Below are 23,886 nucleotides of genomic sequence, written 5' to 3' on the forward strand. Positions count from 1 at the left end.
TGATGACTAGACCAATCAATCACACTTTGGTGGGTGGAATTAATGTAAGCCTCTGCCAACAAGGTGGGCTATTTGCACTTAGTGTAAATAGACACTCCGATTTTTTTTTTTATTCCCAACAATTAAACAGTTAAAGTTGCCCACAGAAAACAGGGGGTGCTGCACACCCACTTCCCGCGCCTATGCTGTCTGTCTGGTGCAGTATTTTCTCTGCTTGCGCGACTATTCTCTCCTCTTTGTGTCCGTCTTCAGCGCATCTGTCTTACAGATAATATATCATGATGATCATTACGTTTGTGTTACCAAATTGCAACCTGCCCGCATTGTTTTTAACCTGGTCGTTTTTGATTACTGTCAGTTTAAATGCCGGCATTGCCAGATATTGAAAAACAAACAAAATCTAAAAATAAATAAACAGCAATCAGTCCAAATCTTGAGTCATGGAAATAATATAAAGATATCGCTGTCCCTAACTTGCAATCTCCCACTTTATTCACTTCCTAAATTAAGTGGAAAAAAAAAACCCATAGACGCGTGTATCTGGCAACACGATTGAGAGTCTCAATCACAACTCCCTCACTAATAACTACTATTACTGCTATTATTATTTTACTATAATTTTTTATTATTTATAACTACTATTTTTTGTCTAACTAATTACAGTATTGAAACAACAATAAATAATATACAAATTGTTTATTATTCATTAATTCTTAGCTTCTGAAAAAAAAAAGTTTTTGTTGCTTGAACAGTTTCTAATCCCTGGTTTCATGGATGAATGCACTCTTTTTACTTTGGTCTGCGCAATATCAAATAAACAGGTTTTTAAATGGGTTCAGATATTGTAACTCTTGGGAGGATGACCCCTACCCAAATCACCTCACCTTCAGATCCTTGTTATCTATCACCGATTAGTGTCTCATGCAGTGCAAACTTTCAATCCAATTAGACAATGTGATAGCCGATATGTTCTCAGAAAGAACTCAATGGTTCAGAAAGGATGGTTTTGAAAAGCAATTTGCAGTATGACAATGCAAACTTTTCACATTGAGGTTATATTTGTGTGTTATCTTCCTTATTTGCCCCTGTCTGGGTACCAGTTACTATAGCAGACAGACTTCAATTAGCCAAAACAATATCAAATGATACTCCGTTTTTAATGAATACACGTCTGGTTGAGCTAGAAAAGCTACTTTTTGTCATCTGAAATTTGTATCTGGACAAATTACATTGTGCATTACAAAATTCTCAGTCTGCTCTATTTCTGGCAATTGCAGCAATAATAGACAGTCATTGTATATGAAATGACCTCACTCATTAGCCAAATTATTTAATTGGCAGGCTGAATGCCAACAGCAGCGTTGGGCACAATCTGTAATAATTCTTATTAAAGGTACATTCCAGTGACACAATGGCTGGTAGTAAGGGAATGTCATTTTGAGCTTCATCTGTGGCCGTTCCCACCAACAATGGAAAGCCAAAAGAGTCAATCTGCTTTCCATAAAACCTTAATTTATTTCAGAAAATCCAGTGCAATGTCTGATTTTTTTCCTCTGGCTTCATGAGCAGAAAATAAGGTCCATCATATCTGTGAAATGAGGTTCTATGCTTTCTGTCACGACTGTTTGCGGACTTCAGTGAAATTGGATTTCAGTGTAGAGGAGTCATCTTCAAACAAAAAGCTTACCTTCCTGGGTATTGTTTAGAAGTGAAGGATCGACCACTGGCATGGTTCGTGGAACAGGCACTGGTTTGACGGGCTGTGCTGCTCCAAAAGAAGGAAAAAAGTCCATTAGCTCATAACTATGAAAGCGCTTTTTGCATTTGCAATCATGGCTGATAGGATGTTGAAAAACTGTAATGAATGAATTAACTCGCCCATTTATTTTAGACCGCTGTAACTGATTTAGATGTAGATGCACTCAGCTACAGCTGAGCACAATCTTTCCATGGAAGAAAAGAACAAAAGGTAAATTTTATTTAAAGCAAAGTTCACTTTGGTTTCATCTAAAGAGTCTGAGAGCTGACACAGTGAAAATACAAGAGCAAGGAAATGACAGCATGCTATGTATGATCAAATTAAGTGGTTGCACCTCTGGGGTGCCATGTTGCAGATTAGTCATTTCCGTTTCTGAAAGCCGAAGCACTAATCACAGAGGACAGCAGTTACCAGGGGAAACATGCCCCTCATGGGGACCCTCAGCCTGCCTTTCTGCGCTTTAGAAAGAAAAACAGGAACCCTGAACGTGAAATATACAAGCAAACACGCTACAGCTCTGTCCCAGTCCTCTGAGAAGTACTAATTAACCTGTACGTTTGAGTCACGGGATTTGTGTTATGAATGACAATCAGTTTTCATCAATCGCTGCCCACACAAACTGAGCAAATACTGATTTTAAATTTTATCAAATGCATGGCTGTCCATAAACAAGAAAAAAAAACATGATTCCTAAGTACACAAAGATTTTGGTAAGATTTTGTAAGAGCAGTAATATTGTAATATATTATTACAATTTAAAATAACTATTTCCTATTTTGATATATTTAAAAATATAATTTTTTTTTTTTATTTTCGCCCATTTATTTTAGACCGCTGTAACTGATTTAGATGTAGATGCACTCAGCTACAGCTGAGCACAATCTTTCCATGGAAGAAAAGAACAAAAGGTAAATTTTATTTAAAGCAAAGTTCACTTTGGTTTCATCTAAAGAGTCTGAGAGCTGACACAGTGAAAATACAAGAGCAAGGGAATGACAGCATGCTATGTATGATCAAATTAAGTGGTTGCACCTCTGGGGTGCCATGTTGCAGATTAGTCATTTCCGTTTCTGAAAGCCGAAGCACTAATCACAGAGGACAGCAGTTACCAGGGGAAACATGCCCCTCATGGGGACCCTCAGCCTGCCTTTCTGCGCTTTAGAAAGAAAAACAGGAACCCTGAACGTGAAATATACAAGCAAACACGCTACAGCTCTGTCCCAGTCCTCTGAGAAGTACTAATTAACCTGTACGTTTGAGTCACGGGATTTGTGTTATGAATGACAATCAGTTTTCATCAATCGCTGCCCACACAAACTGAGCAAATACTGATTTTAAATTTTATCAAATGCATGGCTGTCCATAAACAAGAAAAAAAAACATGATTCCTAAGTACACAAAGATTTTGGTAAGATTTTGTAAGAGCAGTAATATTGTAATATATTATTACAATTTAAAATAACTATTTCCTATTTTGATATATTTAAAAATATATATATTTTTTTTATTTCAAAGCTGAATTTTCAGCAGCCATTACTCCAGTCTTTAATGCTACATGATTTGGTGCTCAAGAAACATTTCTTACTATTATCAATGTTAAAACAGTTGTGCTGTGCAACAGTGATATATTTTTTTCCCGATTCTCTGATGAATAGAAAGAGCACACGAACAGCATCTACTTGAAATATTTTTTTTTGTATAATTATAAATGTGTTTTTAATGTCACTTCCTAACAATTTAATGCATCCTTGCTGAATAAAAGTATTAATTTCTTACTTACCCCAAACTTTTCAATAGTATTGTATAGTGGAAGCATGGCAGATGGTTATAAAGTACACTTAAGCTCAGCTAGCTTACCTTCTGGATGGGGAATCTCTGCAGGTGTATTGGCTGGGGCGTGAGACCCAGGAGGTATCTGAATATTACTGAAATTGGATGCTGGGGGTTGATTTGATGGGTGGCCGTGGAAAGAAGGCTGAGATTGGGGTGGATTGTGAGGAGCTTCTGAAGGACCACCACCCTCTGCACCAAATTCATCATCTAAAGTAAAGAGGAAAAAAACAAGCAAATATGTTCACGCAAACAGCATTAAGCGTTGTCAACATTAAGCTTGTGAAAGCGTCCAGAAAGTTCAACTTTGTTTTGGGAGCACTGATAAAACCAATGCAATTCAGAATGAAGTTATCCTTCCTGGAGTCATTTTTCCACAACTAATGGAGCTCTGAACTGTCTGCTGCCAGCACTAATCAGACTTTTCAGTTTTCTCACATTATCCCATTCAGTGCTGAAAAGATGCCTATGTTCACAACATTTTTTTTCTCACATAAGTTTATCACGAATACAAATCATGGAACAAATGAGTCTCACTGCCAGTCAAACTGTTTGAGGGCTTTAGTTGTAAAAGCCTTTTTGAAGAGGTTGCTTCAATCGGAAAATATCAGGGCCACTTCCTGTAGTCAAGGAGAGACTTGGCAGCACAGGGAAACAAACACTACACAAAAATGTGAAATTTGGACACGCAGAATTTTATCAGCCGAATCTATTATGCAAGTGACATTTTAGCATGACTTGATTTAAGCTTGAAACATTTTTGCTCCTCAAAACCCTGGAATAAGTTGATGAGGACAGCCATTACACGGAACCAATTCCAATCAATTGCAAGCTGAACCCTAAGACACCCCAAACTGAGTGATGAATATAAATAAACAGAACAAGGGGGGGAAAAAAAGGCAAGAAATTTCAATAAACTGCGGCTGGGTTCTTCTATTTGAAATTTAACAACCATACCACATTCATAATGTTTCTAAAACCCCTGGGCAGATTTGATTTCGCAAAAATATTATATTACAGTAAAACACAGTTTAGAGGTTAGCACCATATGTATTTGCCTGCATCAGCAAAATTTAATAACAAGGTAAAACTTCAATATAACATTTCTTCACAGGGAACAACTAAATGAAGCATATGAAAAACACATTTCCAAATTAGCTTGATTTAAACATGCTTTTTTGACGACTTTCCTTTCCCCAGACATGTGTCAGGGGGTTTATTTTCATAATCGGCGGTGAAATAATAAGGGTGGGGCAAGTCAAACAAACATTGTGCTATTATGAAAATATGGCCTTCATATCGTTTCTGTGCAGAGGGGCTTGATCGGCCAAAGATTAGGGGGATTCCTGGTCAATCCTGGAGGAGAGTTTTGTTCTCAGAACGATGCTGTAGGCAGATGAGGAATTGTGAAAAAGGCCATAAAAGTTGACCTATGACCACGAAAGTCTAGACTTGAGATAGCTTTGTACTGCTATAGTGAAAAGACAGGTTGTGATTACACAAGGATAGCGCCACAAAAAAGCCATCCCTTCTGTTCTTAAGAGCAATAATCCACACTGGATGAAGAGCTGACCTATGCGTGAATAACCTCTGGAGAAAACTCTGAACACCTGAATATATATCATGCTTTCCCTGTGAGCAATGAGGGAAATAAATACCAGCCATGTATAACAAACTACACAGTACATAGAAAATTAATGTTCATTTTGTCTATACGAGTAATCCACATATAATTCAAACGAGCACCAGACCCCCTCTAAACAGTGTTGAGTGCTGTAGACCTGGATAAAAATTCCGATAAATTCCTGTCCGATAAATCAGCAAGAAAAGTAAAAGCTGATTAACCCCTTAGCTGTCAAAGATAGGCAATGGCCCCAGATTATTTATTATTATTTTATTATTTATTATTATAGTAGTTTCAGAGTTTTGAGTAAAAGTGTACTAATAATCTCATAAATTGTCTTATGTAGCTTGATGCTAATGTTAGCTCTAATGCAGCTGCAGAACAGGTGCAGATCTTCTTCATAATATATTTTGTCAATAATTGATGCAAGGTTGCAAGAAAATGTTTTGTATTTTTTTTTTAGAAATACTTTTGATAATAGGCAGGTAAATGTATACTCGGATTGAAGCGATGTGGCTTGGTAAACCTTGTAATGCCAGAATAAAGGCTACTAATGGCTGAATAATACAAAAGAGCTAATGTTAGCTCTAATGCAGCTGCAGAACAGGTGCAGATCTTCTTCATAATATATTTTGTCAATAATTGATGCAAGGTTGCAAGAAAATGTTTTGTATTTTTTTTTTAGAAATACTTTTGATAATAGGCAGGTAAATGTATACTCGGATTGAAGCGATGTGGCTTGGTAAACCTTGTAATGCCAGAATAAAGGCTACTAATGGCTGAATAAAACAAAAGAATAATGATAAAGGAATAATGAGGATAATGTCTCGTACCTGGCGGAGGTGTGACAACAACAGAATCATGAATGGGGCAGTTTGCCGAGCCAGACATGAGGCGACAGCACGCAGGAGAGCTTACATGGGGCCATAAATCAATTTTATTAGCCTTCTCTAAAAACATGCGACATGGTCTTCGAACATGTTTTATAAAATTCAGTTTTAGAGATTATGTCCTGAAATTTGAAATGAAGCATTAGTAGACGTGTGGCTTTAGCTTCATTGTGTTTCTAAAAGCATTAACCACAGCAACATATTTTTTTTATACATTTAAAAAATGTTTTTTAAAATATTTTTATTTTTATGTTTGAGCTTATATATCTCTATTATCATAACAGTCTGAGTAATTCTGATTCTTGAACAGTAAACATTGAGGTGTCAGCTTTGTGTACATATGTTGATTATGTATCTAGTCAGAAAGACTGATGAGCAGCAACTTTTTTATTTTGGGTATGTCATTTGTGATCCATGCTGAAAATAGGGGGGTGACAGCAAAGTGGTTAAAAAGAAAACGAAAGGTTGTAACCAATGACAAAAATTAAACAGTAAATAAGCGGATTTATTACTTACTTGTTGTAATGCTTACTTGTTGCAGGACTTATCACTGTGACTTACTGATGTTTTGTAAAGTTTTTTTGTGTTTTATTGATTAATCAGTGTGCTACCATTTCCGGGTACTTGAGTACTTGAGTGCCAATCCATAATACAGATCCTACCTTTCACTGCCCAGTGCATAAGAAAGATTGATCTGTTAAACTTATTTTAAAACTCCATTAAAGTTCTCACTAATGAAAACACTCCGAAAGCTTTGTTTTAAGTAGGAAGGTGATGGAGAGGGAGTCAGCATTGGCTCTAGCGCACTATGGATTTGTAAAAGTCAACATGAGGATTAAGAGAAGCTCTCTCTGCAAATATGTCTCTTTATTTATTATTGATCTGCGCTGATAGCTGAATTCTCAAAGTTTCAATGGGTGTGCTCAACCGAACACTACAGCTGCTGGCCAAAAATTGTGACCTACATTACACTTAAAAGAAAAATGTATTCTGTGCTAATTAGTGACAGGGAGGGAATGAATAAATTGTGAACAGATGGAATTGATTTAACATGCAAGATGAATTGCTTAGAATGTTGCAGTCATGTTCGTCTGGAAAAGTATGGAGGGAAAAGTCATTTGTGGAATTGTAAAATGTATGCAACACTTGAGGAAATACTGCAATAGGAGGGAGATGCTGTAATAATAAAAACTAGCAGCAATCAGAGTTGTCATGGGTGATTTAATTCGCAAGGGCAAAAGGGCATCATTATCAGGAGTAATTAAATATGAAGCATGTCCAAATCACGTTTTGCAATCAGTCATGCTACATAAAGTTATAATGTTATACATAATCATACTGTACATGTATACACGTTCATGCTTGTTATATTTGTCTCAATTTAGGCCAACCCTGGTTATATAATCGACTTAATGCAAACCAATTCAAATCCAAAGGTTACTACAAAAGAGTAATTTAGACAATGACTTCAGCATGTCTAGAGCATGTTCTTCACTGACTTTTTAAACCTCTCATTTTTCCCAGCTGTACTTGTCCTGACACCAGAGCCCATTTGAGTTTGACCTTAATTTCTCAACGGGCTAAAATAAAGAGCCCCTTACTTTCCATGGAGTCATGGCACGGGTGCAAATCCTGCTCCAGGAAACGAACAGCTACTGGTGTAAACACTGTAGATGAGTCTTAGGAATAGTATACTAATTGAGAAAGTTGTTACAGATCAGTTCTCTTTCCTTCAAATAATCCTTTTTCCCATGCCCGAGGCGTGCTTGCTGTGCATATATTCCAGTAAGTGGGAAAGCCAAACTCATATGGCGAGGAGACAATACCACTATGGTTCCTAAAGGAATATTCCACATTCAACACAACTTAAGTTCAACCAGCAGTTGTAGCATAATGCGAAAGCTTTGTTTTAAGTAGGAAGGTGATGGAGAGGGAGTCAGCATTGGCTCTAGCGCACTATGGATTTGTAAAAGTCAACATGAGGATTAAGAGAAGCTCTCTCTGCAAATATGTCTCTTTATTTATTATTGATCTGCGCTGATAGCTGAATTCTCAAAGTTTCAATGGGTGTGCTCAACCGAACACTACAGCTGCTGGCCAAAAATTGTGACCTACATTACACTTAAAAGAAAAATGTATTCTGTGCTAATTAGTGACAGGGAGGGAATGAATAAATTGTGAACAGATGGAATTGATTTAACATGCAAGATGAATTGCTTAGAATGTTGCAGTCATGTTCGTCTGGAAAAGTATGGAGGGAAAAGTCATTTGTGGAATTGTAAAATGTATGCAACACTTGAGGAAATACTGCAATAGGAGGGAGATGCTGTAATAATAAAAACTAGCAGCAATCAGAGTTGTCATGGGTGATTTAATTCGCAAGGGCAAAAGGGCATCATTATCAGGAGTAATTAAATATGAAGCATGTCCAAATCACGTTTTGCAATCAGTCATGCTACATAAAGTTATAATGTTATACATAATCATACTGTACATGTATACACGTTCATGCTTGTTATATTTGTCTCAATTTAGGCCAACCCTGGTTATATAATCGACTTAATGCAAACCAATTCAAATCCAAAGGTTACTACAAAAGAGTAATTTAGACAATGACTTCAGCATGTCTAGAGCATGTTCTTCACTGACTTTTTAAACCTCTCATTTTTCCCAGCTGTACTTGTCCTGACACCAGAGCCCATTTGAGTTTGACCTTAATTTCTCAACGGGCTAAAATAAAGAGCCCCTTACTTTCCATGGAGTCATGGCACGGGTGCAAATCCTGCTCCAGGAAACTAACAGCTACTGGTGTAAACACTGTAGATGAGTCTTAGGAATAGTATACTAATTGAGAAAGTTGTTACAGATCAGTTCTCTTTCCTTCAAATAATCCTTTTTCCCATGCCCCGAGGCGTGCTTGCTGTGCATATATTCCAGTAAGTGGGAAAGCCAAACTCATATGGCGAGGAGACAATACCACTATGGTTCCTAAAGGAATATTCCACATTCAACACAACTTAAGTTCAACCAGCAGTTGTAGCATAATGTTGATTACCACAAATAATAATTTTGACTCATGTTTCCTTTTTTTTAACCCTCATGTTGTGTTAGTCATTTTAACCTAGAAAAGATCTTCTTTTTCCCAAAAATCCTAGTTAAAGTTACAGCATTGGGCTAAAACCTACTGACTTTGCTCACACAGGGTGTAACAACTGCCCAAAAAGATTTGACAATTTTTGCACTACCTTGTTATACTTGTGGTGCTCCTAGTCAAAAATGACCAGCCTACAATATTGCTTATAAATGTCTTGTTATATTATTATAAAATATCACATCCACATCTTTTTATCATCTTGTTTTCTTGTATTTGTTCTCGGAACTGATTTATTATAGGTCTCATTAATCTGATCTTATGCATCTCAGTTTTTGAGTGAATATTGCCAAAAGCATCCGAAAAGGTTTTTTTTATTTTTTATTTATTTTTTATCACTTAAAGTTGCATAAGCTCAAATCAATGAGGCCTATACCAATCAGTTCCAAAAAGAAATACAAAACCTGTACAAAAATGACCAGCCTACAATATTGCTTATAAATGTCTTGTTATATTATTATAAAATATCACATCCACATCTTTTTATCATCTTGTTTTCTTGTATTTGTTCTCGGAACTGATTTATTATAGGTCTCATTAATCTGATCTTATGCATCTCAGTTTTTGAGTGAATATTGCCAAAATCATCCGAAAAGTTTTTTTAGTTATCACTTTAAGGTGCATAAGCTCAAATCAATGAGGCCTATACCAATCAGTTCCAAAAAGAAATACAAAACCTGTATTAACTGAAAGAAAAGTTCACAAAAAGATTGAATCCAACATAAGTCATAATATAGCATAATGACAGATTTACAATCAATTTTTAAAAGGCCAGTCATTTTTGACCAGGACACCAAAAGTAGGTAAAGGATTTTCAGCACAGCATGTTCCTTGGACATTACTTAACTTAAAATATAAAATTCTACCAACTAAAACACTCTACTTTGTTAGACTTTGTTAATGGAAACAATTGCTTTTGGAAAAACACAGTGATCAATTTCAAGTCCTTGAGGAGCAAAACTCTGTCTGCCTTCTTCATATGCAGTAATAAGATGAATGCACTGTCATACTGGGATCCCGCATACACAGGAACAACTTGACTTAACTGCTAAGGACAATAGAAAACGAACAGTTAATCAGCTGACCCGATGCAGGTCTGACCTCAAACAAGGTCTGGTGTTCGTTATACAGCAAATAAACATCTTAGCATATTGTTATAATCATTTTTCGAAGGGACTTCCTTGAAAAAGGCAATTTGACGGACATATGGAACGAGAAAAATCGGTGATAAGGTGCTTAAACTCCGCAAGGCAAAAGCATGCTATCATTTTTCTCTTGGTAATGCTGCACATCAGTGGGAATAACCAAGCATGAGGTCACTACTTAACAAGAGGGGTCCAGCTGCTAGATGTAAAGCTCAAGAAATCTAATTAAAATGCCATTAAAACATGAAGAAACACTTGACATGGGTTTGTGACAGCAGTTAAAAATAAAACAGCTTGCACAGAATAAAACCCAGTGATGATACAGGCAACATCATACAAATATTACATACTACAGAAACATACTGTGCATGCATGTGTATGTCCCAACGGCTCAGTCTACAGATTACTTCATCTCTGACATGAGCAGGTCAGGTCAAAAGCAGCACGCCCAGCAGATGTGGAGGGGAGAGTGATCTAACTGAATCCCATCGCCAAGCACTATTTTGACCTCCACATGAATGAGGAAAATTCTTCAGTCTTAAACATAAGCAACCTTCTAAAATACATTATCTGACAGTCAAACGGTCACATTTTCATATAATCCCTAAACAAGATACAATTCATAATGAAACTGCAACTAATAGCAGGATCAATCTTTAGATGACTAACTGCAAACGGCTTTCTCAAGTAGATTAATTTGTATATTCTACTTTATAAATATGCTATATTACAGACCTATTTAACTGGCAGCCCACTTAGCAAAAGTTTCATGGCCCGCTTGAGGCCCCCATTTCTCTTAGACTGCTTTAATTGCTGTGAAAATATGGTATTGCATGCACTCCGTGGAGAATTATGTGTGTCAACTGTCAATGGCACAGTTTTAAAATCGGTGAGGCATCATTTACAATCTCATCAAAACTGAAAAAAAAAAGACAATGAAAACCACCAGTTCCAAGCAGAACAGGATGAAATCAGGATTGCACTAATGAATGCAATTTGCTCTCAACCAGTGCATTTATTATGCAACGAAACTGTAACTATAATGAAAGAGTACAATGTGAAGATAATGGCACTATAAAATAGAGGCATTGCTCTTGAATCAGTCTACTTGCAATAAGTCAGATATATTCTCTTTGTTATAGACAAATTTTGAAAGCCAATTTGTTGTATTTTTTCAGAATTCCCTCCTAGGTGGGAATGGTTGTCATGAATAATGCAAAAAGTTATAAAAACAGCTATATTCTTTTAAATGATCAAAAACATTAATGCAACTGTTCTCTGCTGCTTTCATTCACAAAATATTCTAGCTCGGGCTTGCCCCAATGAATGTTTCGTTTGGCCAACTTCTTGATGAAGTTGAATAGCCCCGATATATGCTATTGGCACGGCCATGGCGTTCTACGCCTGGTGATCATTAATTTAAATTTAAATAAAGTTTCAAGACAAAATGGGTTTGGTATTGCTATTGTGTAAACACTTTAGAATGAAATTACCTTTTCCTTTCCAAATGTCCAAATTAAAACATTGGCCTTATGTAACTCCATACAAAATCACTGAATTAACCATTCTAATTTTTATTATAGAGTAACATAAGCAACCTATTAAAGGGATCATATGATGTTGCTAAAAAGAACGTTATTTTGTGTATTTGGTGTAATGAAATGTGTTTATGCGGTTTAAGGTTCAAAACACACATTATTTTTCCACATACTGTACATTATTGTTTCTCCTCTATGCCCCGCCTTTCTGAAACGCACCGATTTTTACAAAGCTTATCGATCTGAAAAGCAAGGTGTGCTCTGATTGGCTAGCTATCCAGTGCATCAAGCATGTGACGGAAATGTTACGCCCCTTACCATACTGTGATGCCATGTCCGGCCGGAGGGACGAGACAAAAACAATAAAACCCAGTATAAACGAGGCATTTGTTGCATCCAGTGGGGACATAATTACTGATTATAATGACTTATACTGTCTTTTTACACGTTGCATTGCGTATCGCGCCGCGTAAACATAAAACCATGTCTGCATTTGTGATCGGAGAAATGACAAACAACAAGCGCTACTCTACACTGCTCAAAACTCGCGTTTGAATCATCAGTGGCAAATTCTTTAAATATGAAAACGTACTTACAGACTATGAGTCAGAACAGCCGGCATTGTAGTCTACTCTTCCAGGATCAGGAAACAGTCCTCCATAAAATGGGCTGCACACATCTGAATATTTGGGTTGAACTGTTCTGGAACAGTGTTGGAAATACAACTTAACCACTGATTTTTGAGTGTCCTCTTTTGGAAGGCCAAACAAAATATTTTCGCTTTCGCAACGAAACACACAGCGTCTTCACAACATGGTGGCGGCGGTGGCAGCAACAATAAAGTTATGCCTTCTTTCTTTGCGTGAACATTTGGGCGGCGTTATACAAATCTTCCCACAGCGTGATGTAGACATGTGGGGGCATGTTTGAACGAGGCGTTTTAGGAGGGTGTGGACGAGTCTTAACTTTTATAAAGAATATCTCTTTGGGTTTGAGACTTTAGTCTTTGCAACTTTAGGGATCTTATCTATTCACGAACAGCTTGTAAAACTCCAAAGAGAAAGGAAAACTTGAAATCGCATCATATGACCCCTTTAAAGAATCGATTACATTAATTTACTTTTTTTTTTGGTTGAAATGTAATATCCTATTCACTGGCTACAAGTAATATGCTGCAAGAGATTTCTTATTCACATTCTTAAGAAATCAACAGCCACCACTACAATGTAACTTTCTATTACTATGCTGCAGCTTTTTTAATCTTCGTAAAAACCCATTTAGCTGCTTCTAATATCAAACTACTTGAGTTAGATAGTGGTTAGTCTGCGACTCAGACGACACACCCACAGACTGCAAACAGTTACTAAATCGAACAAAACTGGAAAGTACTTTCTCTATCTGGCAAGATCTAATATGTTTGGCTGGTTTTATCCATTTAAAAAAAAAATCAACACTGTTTATAAGGTACTGCATTACTTTTTTCCATTTCATTTTTAAAGACATTCAATTCTGCATTCACTCTAAAACTTAAAATAGTTAGATTAGCCAACAGTGGATAATTTTCACACTATTAAAAGGGGAGGCAACCCTGATCCACTCTGTGATTGTTTAAATAATCACCACATAAATAGCAGCCTGTGCTGACTCGCAGGGGGAGGGTCACGGGGCGAGGCGGTCATCTCCTGTGTTCTTCACAAATTGATAAGGCACACAATGTGCAAACATTTACTGACTCAAAAACAACAGTCTCACATCGAGGAAGCCTCTTAGTAAACCTGGAGGAAAGCCCCCGACCGGTGTGTATTTTGTTAAAGGGAATCACAGGACCATTCTGGGGGAGCAGATATAATATCAGCACTTACCATATGCTTCCCCCTCCATTCCAATAGGACCAGGCTGCGGAGTCTCACCATTCTTCAGGCAGTTGTGAATGTAGGCTGCCTTCCACTTTGCATACTTCCTGTGCTGGATATTCTGGATAGGGAGAAAATGGGAAAGTCAATCGGTGAATCATTAAGATAAGAAATGCTCAGTTAATGAACTTTCCCAACAACACAATAGGTGCTAAAAGAGCAGATTTGATTGTCAGGATATGTCTGTATATGACATGGATAAGAATTGATTGATGAATGATTCACTCTTGACTATGATTATGGTACATGCACTTATGAATGCGAGTTTAATGACTGGTATATTCCGCATTGCTTTTGAATAAAGCACTAACAAGTACAACTTGAAAAGCTTGCATTGAAATTGAAGGGCTGTTACGCATGATGAACAGTTTAATTCCTTTAATGGTATATGCAGTATGTTAAAAGGCACCAATATTTATTTTAGCTGCAGTCTGTAACTTTTGGCGCTCTAGCGGTTAATAAACAGAACTGCGTGCATCTTGCGGAATAACATTGTAGCCGGAGCTAGTTCTCTCTGTTTATGTCTATGGCGAATCACGCAGGTACTGGGCTACTCCGCAGCGGTACCTACCCGAACCAGTCTAAATAGTCCGAATATAAACACTTATTATAGGTGTATCGTAGTGATTCAGGATAAGCCAAAAACACGGTTTGGAAAATGGATTCATGGTGTACTCGCTTATTATATACATTTTGTAAATTTTTAACACAAAAGTTACGGACTGCAGCTTTAAATAACAAATAAGGGGTTTTCTAAATTTTTTATGTTAAGTCCCCACAAATAAGATGCCACCCTTGTAAAAGGGCCCCCTTCCTAAGAACATAAAGTCAGCTATATATTTGCATGTACACTTAGGAAGAAAAATATTAAATGCAATATTATAAAGACATAAAATAAAAAACGACTTTTATATTTTACTATTATTTATCTGGAAAATATTTAATTTGTATTATACTGACAGGATATGTACTTTGTATGTTAGTTTTAATTAATATCACTTTCACAATAAATATTGTTTTAAAGCAGCATATTAAAAATGATTGCAAAATATTTTCAACATATATTTTAAGTTCTTATTTTCTGATTCTCAATTTTTCTTCCAAATTATCTGCAGACCTTCTAGCAGGCCTCTGGCAATTCCTGGACTTGAAAACATGACTAAACATGCAATAATAATCACAATAAACAATTATTCTGTTATATATTATTGTATATTAGCCTAGCTGTCGGTGATATCTCAGATACAAAGTCCTAGCAAATTAATATAGAATTTAACTAATGTGTTTCAAGGTGGAATGTGTAACAGCTATTTTAAAGTCAGAACTTTATATCAACCGGTCTTTTGCAATATGAAAAACTAACGCAATGCATTCAGCATATTATTCATATAAGAGTTGTAATTATTGTACATTTTCTAATCTAATGACTTTAAAGTATCTTGGCTTTATTTTCAATGGTCTGAAGCGTGCTGAAACCTGTAATTACACCACCGACTCAAATCCATTAAAAGGGTCTCGCAGACTCTTGAAGCCCCTATACATCTCAACTTCTACTTTTACATACATCAGAACTGAGTCCTCTTAAGTCTAGCACTAAAAAGTTCCCTTTCCTCATGTAATCTAATATGGCACAGCTCCTTGTGGCATTGTCGGAGAGAAACAGCACAGTAATGGAGGGCGATTCTGAGAGCTCATTGTCTGGGTTAGTGTTACACAGAGAAGGCACACTGTTTCAACAGTCAATCCAATGAGCTCTCTACAGTAGGAAAATGTCTGGCCCTTAGGGAGCGAAGAACACTCAATGAAACATTGTCCATCTTCGGACACAGGTCACTTCCCTCTGTATAAAAGAGACATCTGCGACCATGGCGACCAGTAGGGATGGTCTAATAGGCACACTGGAAATACACAGATTCAACTGGTGGATTAGCAACACTTTCCAGACACAAGTTTGCCAAGAATTGGCCTCTCAAAACCTCTGTGTACATTGAGTCTGGTGAGGCGTTGTCAGTCCTTGGGCTCAGGTTTATAGTTTCCCATTAATTTCCACCTTTTCATGTTTTTGTAGCAGTTTTCAGATTTGAACACAAGAACATGGCTCTAATGACGTATTTGATTCCATCAGACATTTTCACGTTCCACTAAATTAGGCGAGTTTGTGTCTGTGCCATCAGAAACAGGGGACTGTGTCAAGAAACACATCTCAGGCCCATATTTATGTCCCTTCAACACAAACCGTTGTCATACTAGCCTTGGCGTCAAAATACAGACCTACCTAGTTGACAATGTAGAGAACGAAACAACCCACAGTGACTCACCTCGTCTGATAATTCGCCAAAGACACTCAACACATCAAACAGGAGACTTGAGGTGTAGAAGGACTTGATCATATTCCTGTGATCAAAACACACATTAAACTGTTAACACTGGAGTCAATTAATTTCTCAAAGTACAACAAATAAGCCAATTGTATGTCTCAAAGCAGATGTGTAATATGTAGAACATCTGGATATTACACACATACTACTGTTCAGATGTTTGGGGTCAGTATAATTTTTTTAATCCAAGGCTACATTTATTTAAAAAAGAAAAACAGTAATATACTATTACTATTTTAATACATTAAAACATAAAAATCAATATCACAGATTTGCTGCTTAATATTTTTTAAAATGTGATCCTTTTTTTCAGGATTTTTAGCATTTATTTTAACATGTAATATTGTCAAATAGTGTGTTATTTTTCTGAGAAATTAAGAGCCTTGAAGCTAAAGAGACTGTTCACTTCTGGTAATCCTGACTCAATCTTTCTTTTAATTATTATTATTTTAGTCAATTAATGTCTCAAATTACAACAAATAAGCCAATTGTATGTCTCAAAGCAGATGTGTAATATGTAGAACATCTGGATATTACACACATATTACTGTTCAGATGTTTGGGGTCAGTATCATTTTTTTTTTTATCCAAGGCTACATTTATTTAAAAAAGAAAAACAGTAATATTGTAATATACTATTACTATTTGAATACATTAAAACATAAATATCAATATCACAGTTTTGCTGCTTAATAATTTTTTTAATGTGATACTTTTTTTCAGGATTTTTAGCATTTATTTTAAATAACATGTAATATTGTCAAATAGTGTGTTATTTTTCTGAGAAATGAAGAGCCTTGAAGCTAAAGAGACTGTTCACTTCTGGTAATCCTGACTCAATCTTTCTTTTAATTATTATTATTTTAGTTTTCTCTTTCCAAAAGTCATTTTATTTCTTCACACATGGTGCCATTAAACATGCATTTATAATGTAATCTGCGTTGTTTTTTTGCTACGGACCCCAAAGTAGTTTTCTTACTTAAATGTCAATTATCAAAGGTTTAGGTAGGTGTTTTTACATTTCCCATCAAAACTTATGCAATGACCCTGAAAGTCAGGTATGGTGTTATTCTCATACAACAGCTCTGTTACCATCCTAGGACATATTAATCAGTCACACTTCTGCTGTAGTCAAACACTCCAACGTTCAAACTTGAATATGAATATGGAAATGAGACTATACCAAGTATGACTTATCCTCTTTAAATAAAAACAAACAAATATAATTTAAAGTGGTTCATTTAAAGTCTCTTTCAGTACATTTTCATCTTCAGGCACACTGATCTGATCCCTGTCAGAAAAACCTCACTTTCTATAAAACTTTTAAGGTTACAATTATACATTCATGTTCAAGAAAACCTAAAAGGAACTTGCTGACAATACTGGCATTGTTTTTCCAGGATGGGGATAAATGTCATGAACTACAGTACCTTTTAAAAGTAAAACCATAAAGTACACAATGATTCACCTTTTGAACTGTTCGAACAAACCCTAAGTATGTGAATACATCCTGAAGAGTGGCCTCTGGACAGGGAGTGTATGCAGGACTGTCAGCTTCCTCCAGTAAGATAGATCTTCACTCTAAACCTCATCAGCAGGAAGAGGATAAAGAGCATAAGGGCACGAAATGCCAAAGTTTATCCATTTCAGAACGTATTTTGAGACTCGGAGGGTACCTGTTGTTTCTTCTTGCAGCAATGTAAGACTTCGCTAGCAATTCACTTTTGGAGGTTTTTCTTGCGCAACCAGAATCGTATACAAGGTACCTATGCCTACGACAACATCCTGAAGTGTATTTCTCTGAGATTTTATTGCGTCTTGGTAAACATTTTATAAATGTGTACTCAGGTTTATCTAGCTACAACCAAATGAACGATCACTTAAAATACCTTGGAAAGTGCCAGTCTGCATGACCTGAGGTCTGAGTCACTGCCAGGTATTCAGCTCCTGGACCCTTTACCAGCACTGCACTGCTTATGACGTCACTGTCCACAACAGCTTCATTATACTGCCGTGACCTGTAACGCTACACCTGGCTATTCCATGCCGTCTCACTCCCAAACAACTGCCCTGTACAGAACCAGCTTTGTAGCTAATTTTAGCCTGTTACTCACTTTCTGTATGTGCAATACTGACAGTGGGATTATTTTGTGTCACAGTTCAGTGAAACAGTAATTAAGGTCTGCACATTTAAACAGTCTAAACAATCTGGGGACTAATCCAATCCAGACCCTAACTTACTTGTGGAAACGTCCTGATCGATCTTCACTGTCTGCATAGAGGAACATTTTCAAGGCGTAATTCTCAATGTGGGCATTGCCAACTATTTCCTGCGTCATGGATTCATTGTCGCTGAGCTCCTTCTTCATCTGAAACACAAAGAAAGTTAGTTTTCCATATGCAGTACAGATGTTAATGGTAATATCATCTTAAGTGCTATGCAAATGAGGTCATTTTAGCATGTTTTAGCGTGGGCGATACCGTAAAGAGTGTTTACTGCATCATTTATGACTTATGATTCTGGGCGATTACTATCTAAAGCCCTAGTTTCCATAGCATGACTCATTAATTCCGGAGACGCATCGGCTACTTTGATTCCACTCCAGAAGCCTAGTGTAATTAATATTTAGTTGCAAAAGAGGGTCCCTCTGGAGGGTTGCCCACGCGCAATTAGTGGACTCATTCACCCAGCTATTATTATGATCCTTTCTGCGACACCAGGCGAATGAATTTGCAGCCTCATAATTCACAGAAAACGGTTAAAATGCAACAGACAATAGCACTGCGTGGACTAAAGCACGCTTATGCCTTCTCACTTCTAATAATACTGAGACAGCAGCAAATCTGAATATATCCATTTGTTTTCCTGGCATGAGATTTCAGGCTTCATCCTTCTCCATGTTGGTACATTGACAATAAATGTGGTGTAGATTCATTTCAAATAAATTTAAACTGTGATTATGTAAACATAAGCAATTTTTGAGGTGGTCCTGCATAAAAAAATATTTTCATTGCAACATTAAATGGAATGGCAGGTTTCAGCACATTTGCAGCTATAATCCTGATCTCTGCAAACCAGTGTAACACATAAGACAGCGGTGACCCGGTCTTTTACTTAGGTTTGGAATGGCCAGCACCCAACTGCCAAAGCTTCAGCCAGTCAGCGGCCCCCAGGCTCTGCCTTCCTCTCTGTGATGTTACAGTCTGCTAGAGAGCGTCAGGTTTCCTTGTAAAATCAGTAAAGCAAATACGACTGGTTACATTTCAACAGGTGGAACCTGGGCACCTGAATGGACTCACTGTTCACGTTTTAATGAAATTTTTACCTATTCTATGAAAAAGAATGGCGAAGGCACAGTACATCACTTGTGTTGCATCACAGAAGAATATAAAAACATAAGTCGGAAGGAAGCGTGCAAAAACAGTACAGAGAGAAAGAGAGATTGAACGATTTCAGTTGCCAATGCACACTAAATCAAAGCCTTGAAACTAGATATTGTCTCTGCACACCGATTCCATGGGGTTTACCCAAAATCCCCCTGGAAAAAAAGAAACACTGGAGTCATTTTAACACTCTTACTAAAGAAAGCTTGTTCTGTTAAGAAAAGCGAAGAAGGTACTACGTGTTTTCTGGCCAAGACACATGCTGATATTTAGCACGAGAGCATGATATAGGTGAAGTGAACCTTATCGCGCACATTCTACTTCTCTGTGCAAGTCTGAGACAAAACTCCTACATCTAACACTGAGAATTAGCAGGCTTACAGGTCATTTATATAAATGCTCCAGAAGACAGATATTTCAAGCCCAAAATTTGCTGTATAATATTTTGGTCAGCACAAATCATGTTTACTTCTGTCTCAAGTGAACCTGTATTTATTGTAGTCTGGGACTGGGTCATGTTTTCTTTTACCTTGTCTAGTTTTGTTCATTGTTTCTTGAGGATGGAGGAACCTATCCATGCTGGTATCTAACTACTTTGTCTGAAATACCTTTACCTTACCTGAAAAAATGGATGTTGCATCAGCAACAAAATATATGGGGTTTCACTTCCTGTTTCAAGCCTATTTACCTTACTATCCCAATAATGCACAATTACTGTATATAGTTAGATATTATTATTTGCATTCTGCATTCTGCATTTTCTTTTTCAGAACAGACCTGTGAACTATTTCTGGGTTGAGAACCAATTTCAATCAGTTATGCTACCTGAACCACTGTAGTTTTATAAAAAGACACTGCAAAACACTTCTTTATGGATGAAAAGAATAAGGTCGCTTAAGTTGACCATTTCTATACATAATCTATAAATTAGGGCGGTCAAAAAAAAAATTCAAATTTAGAATATTCGTCGAATTTAAAATAAAAATCCACATTTGAATGCAAAAACTTTGCATTCGAATTTTAGGTGTGCGTTAAGGAGGCAGCCTTATCAGTGGCGCACGAGATGCGATGGCGTAAAGTCCCATCCCACTGCATCTCATGTTTTTAAATGAAAAATATACCGTTACTATGCATGCATACATACTGTACATACATGATGCTGTTTTGTTTATAGTTGTTTAAGCAACTTAATTATAATTGGTTTATAAACATTTTTTTTAAACATTATGCACTTTTTTCACAGGTAGTCATGTTATCTTATGCTTTGAATAAACGTGCATTAGTAATATTTTGCTCGATGCGCCCTCTTGTGGCCTCAGAAGAGAAGCCAAAAGGTTTTCTTCACCCTAACTGAAATTATGCATTTCAAATGATGGTATTTAAGTACAAAATTCTAATTTAGTTTTTCAGCCCTACTATAAATAGCTATAAAAAAGTTCTAAGTTTAATAGATCCATGGATTTCTCTCTTATGTAGTAGATTTCTTGCATATAATCCCCTGAATGGCAGGTGGCTGATTCAGATCGTAATTAAGGGGCAGAGCATCATCCTTTCACACAGATTCAGGTCAGTACACTGTATGCTTCAGACCTTGTGACCGGATGTGCCCACAAGGATCTGGGTCTCCACAGATTGTTGTTTCCTGTTTCTGTGACATTTCATGAACTGAGTTGAGGCGATAGTAAAAGCGAGCTCTAGAGACGGCAGGGTCTCCGTTCTCCCTAATTGGCTCCCGAAATGTCTATAACAGTGCCTAAGCATAAAAGCAAGGTTTTTCCGTAGCTTCCTGCTCCCCTTCTGAGGAGACCTATAAATTCAGCCTTGCGAACTGTTTAATACAAAAGGTCACTTATCACTTTTTGCTAATGCCACATACACAAAAGAAATCAAAACTAGTAGAAGTATGAGTCTAGAATTATGAATCTATAGTTATCTGTAAATATCAGCATATTGCAAGATAAGGCAGTACATTTTTAAAAGATTCGTTTAAGTAAATAGTTAAATAAATAGTTCACATCAGTTGAATAAGTGTGCTTAATGAGTTCATGAGGCAAGATGTTCATTTAAAAAAAAGAAATGAACCTATTTAGGACTTACCATTTCCAACTGATCCATTAGTTTCACAAGAAACTTTCGGCACTCTGGAGTTTTGCTATCTAGTTTCATTCCTGTCTGCATGGCGTAAAGTCGACCTGAAACACATTAGACATGAGAGGAGCATTTTACTTTCAATGTTTAATCACTGCACTGATGTCATGTTGGCATTCAGTATACAGTAGTCAAATGTCTAGACATGCCTAACTAGATATATGTTTTTCATGACCTTATAGCTTATGCTAAAATGGCTGAAATTAACGTCTTTTGTAGAGTACTTTTGTAAGTTGTAGAAGTTTCTTTACAAAACAAAGTTTTTTTTTCTTTAGTTGGAATGAAGTGAAGAAAACGAAGCCAGCATGTGTCCAGTATATCAGAGTTCCTTCATTACAGTCCAAGAAGAAGAGCATTCCAGACTACCTCATAAAGTTGGCTGAGAGAATGCCAAGAGTGTGCAAAGCTGTTATCAATGTGAAGCGTTATATTGAAGTAGTTTCATACTTCCATTTCTGTAATTTCAAAATTTTGCTGACTTAAAATGTGAAAGAAAAAAGTAAAAGTGTCCAAATGTTTGACTGTTAGTGTAAGGAAAATTATATTATAATGAGTTTGGAAGATGCAAAATAAAAAGTAAAAACAGACATGATATAACCAAAATAAATACAAATTTAAATAGTAATTAAAAGAATCGTGTTAAAGTTCTGACCTTTAGTTAACTTTCTCCACTATCCTCTAATTCCCTTTTCTTGCCAGTAAACTGCATTTTTTTACTTTTATGTGTCTTTGGACCACTGGCGTCCAGTTGTCACTAGTTAAGATTTACAAAACATGGTCAGGCCTACACATCTGGCAAACGTTTTCAAGGTATTTTACTGGCCATATGTGACCAGTACAATGGAATTCTTACTGGCTCTTGCTCATTTAGTACAATATACAACAGTGGTACATGATACTAAGAGAGAAAGCTTAAAAAAAAGCCTTTGATGCACACTGTACGTGTCATTTGTGGATGCGCACTTTGAATACCAGAGCTACAAAAAAAACAGATGTCGCTACTGTAAGAGCATAAAACTACTCAAATGCAGAATTAATTACATTCACCTCACACATCAATAAAGAGCATTAACCTAACAGCCTATTTTAATATTAATGAATAAAATTACAAGTCTTGATCAATCAATAGACCCTAATAGAAAAAGAATGTGATCTACAAAGAAGCGCAGCATGAAACAGGAAGTACAGAGTTTGTTCATTAGAATTCGAGAAGGATCGCAAACAAGGTCTTCATTATGGGGTTCCTGGAAGAAGACAAGACAACAATCAATTACCCCGAGCCTTTGGGATATGCTCCACTAATGAAGATAATATCCGGTCCCACCCACACTTTCACCCATTTAAAATCTCACCTAGGTGAACCTATGCTGTCCCAAAGGAAATTCAAAAGACGAGGGCTTACAAAGTATTCCCGGGCTTGCTATTGTATTTATGTGATGAAGAGGAATGAAACGATCCCCTTGCGGCTAAACATTGGCCAAAATCTTAATTCGCTAAACACTGAGATACATCAGGATGGGCCTCTTACTTAATGTAACAAAACTAAATATCACAACAATGAGAAAACTAAGAGATAGAAAATCTGTCATGAACTTATGAACTGTTTTTACTTGGTCCTTAAAATTGTATGTATTTGCAAGAAGTGTTTTTTAATACAAATACTGTGAAGACATAATTGGTAGGCCTACATAACGTTACATAATTGGCGTAATTCATGATACAGAAATCTAACCTAATACATATGCTATAAAAAAATTTAAAGTCTGCATAGTATGCAAACATAAGGAAACTATAATGTGAATCATATTAAGTGAAATACATATTTGTTGTAAACACACTGAGGAAAAGGCTGGACATGTTTTCTTGATATTACAGTGCTTTTAGCAACATAAAATATCCAAACAAAATAACTAATTCTACATGCTTTGCTGAAGTGACATCCGTCAAGCCGAGACGGGACTTTGAATGGCACTTTGTATGCGAGGCAGACCTTTCAATCAGTCATCTAATTCAGATTTTAAACACATTAGCCAGTAAAACATAGTGAACTGGCAATTACAACTTCCTGAAGGAAACAAGGAAAAGCAAATATGCCCAGCTGTGAGTGCTCAGGCCAGGGCAAATAC

General features: G+C 36.6%; 1 protein-coding gene across 1 annotated transcript in view; it reads right to left on the bottom strand.

Annotated features, from left to right (window-relative positions):
- Positions 1–1,670: 1,670 nt before the first annotated feature.
- LOC107553468 (vacuolar protein sorting-associated protein VTA1 homolog) overlaps positions 1,671–23,886 on the bottom strand; it is a 31,521-nt gene continuing 9,305 nt past the window's right edge. Inside the window, exons 2-7 of the mRNA XM_016235670.1 lie at positions 21,710–21,804; positions 18,470–18,597; positions 16,169–16,244; positions 13,800–13,911; positions 3,617–3,799; positions 1,671–1,765 (exon numbers count right to left, since the gene is read on the bottom strand). Coding sequence (XP_016091156.1) covers positions 1,671–1,765; positions 3,617–3,799; positions 13,800–13,911; positions 16,169–16,244; positions 18,470–18,597; positions 21,710–21,804 — 689 coding nt within the window. The remainder of the gene's footprint in view (positions 1,766–3,616; positions 3,800–13,799; positions 13,912–16,168; positions 16,245–18,469; positions 18,598–21,709; positions 21,805–23,886) is intronic.

The sequence above is a fragment of the Sinocyclocheilus grahami genome, unplaced genomic scaffold (genome assembly GCF_001515645.1).
Source record: "Sinocyclocheilus grahami isolate Dianchi unplaced genomic scaffold, SAMN03320097.WGS_v1.1 scaffold473.1, whole genome shotgun sequence".
Lineage (NCBI taxonomy): Eukaryota > Metazoa > Chordata > Actinopteri > Cypriniformes > Cyprinidae > Sinocyclocheilus > Sinocyclocheilus grahami.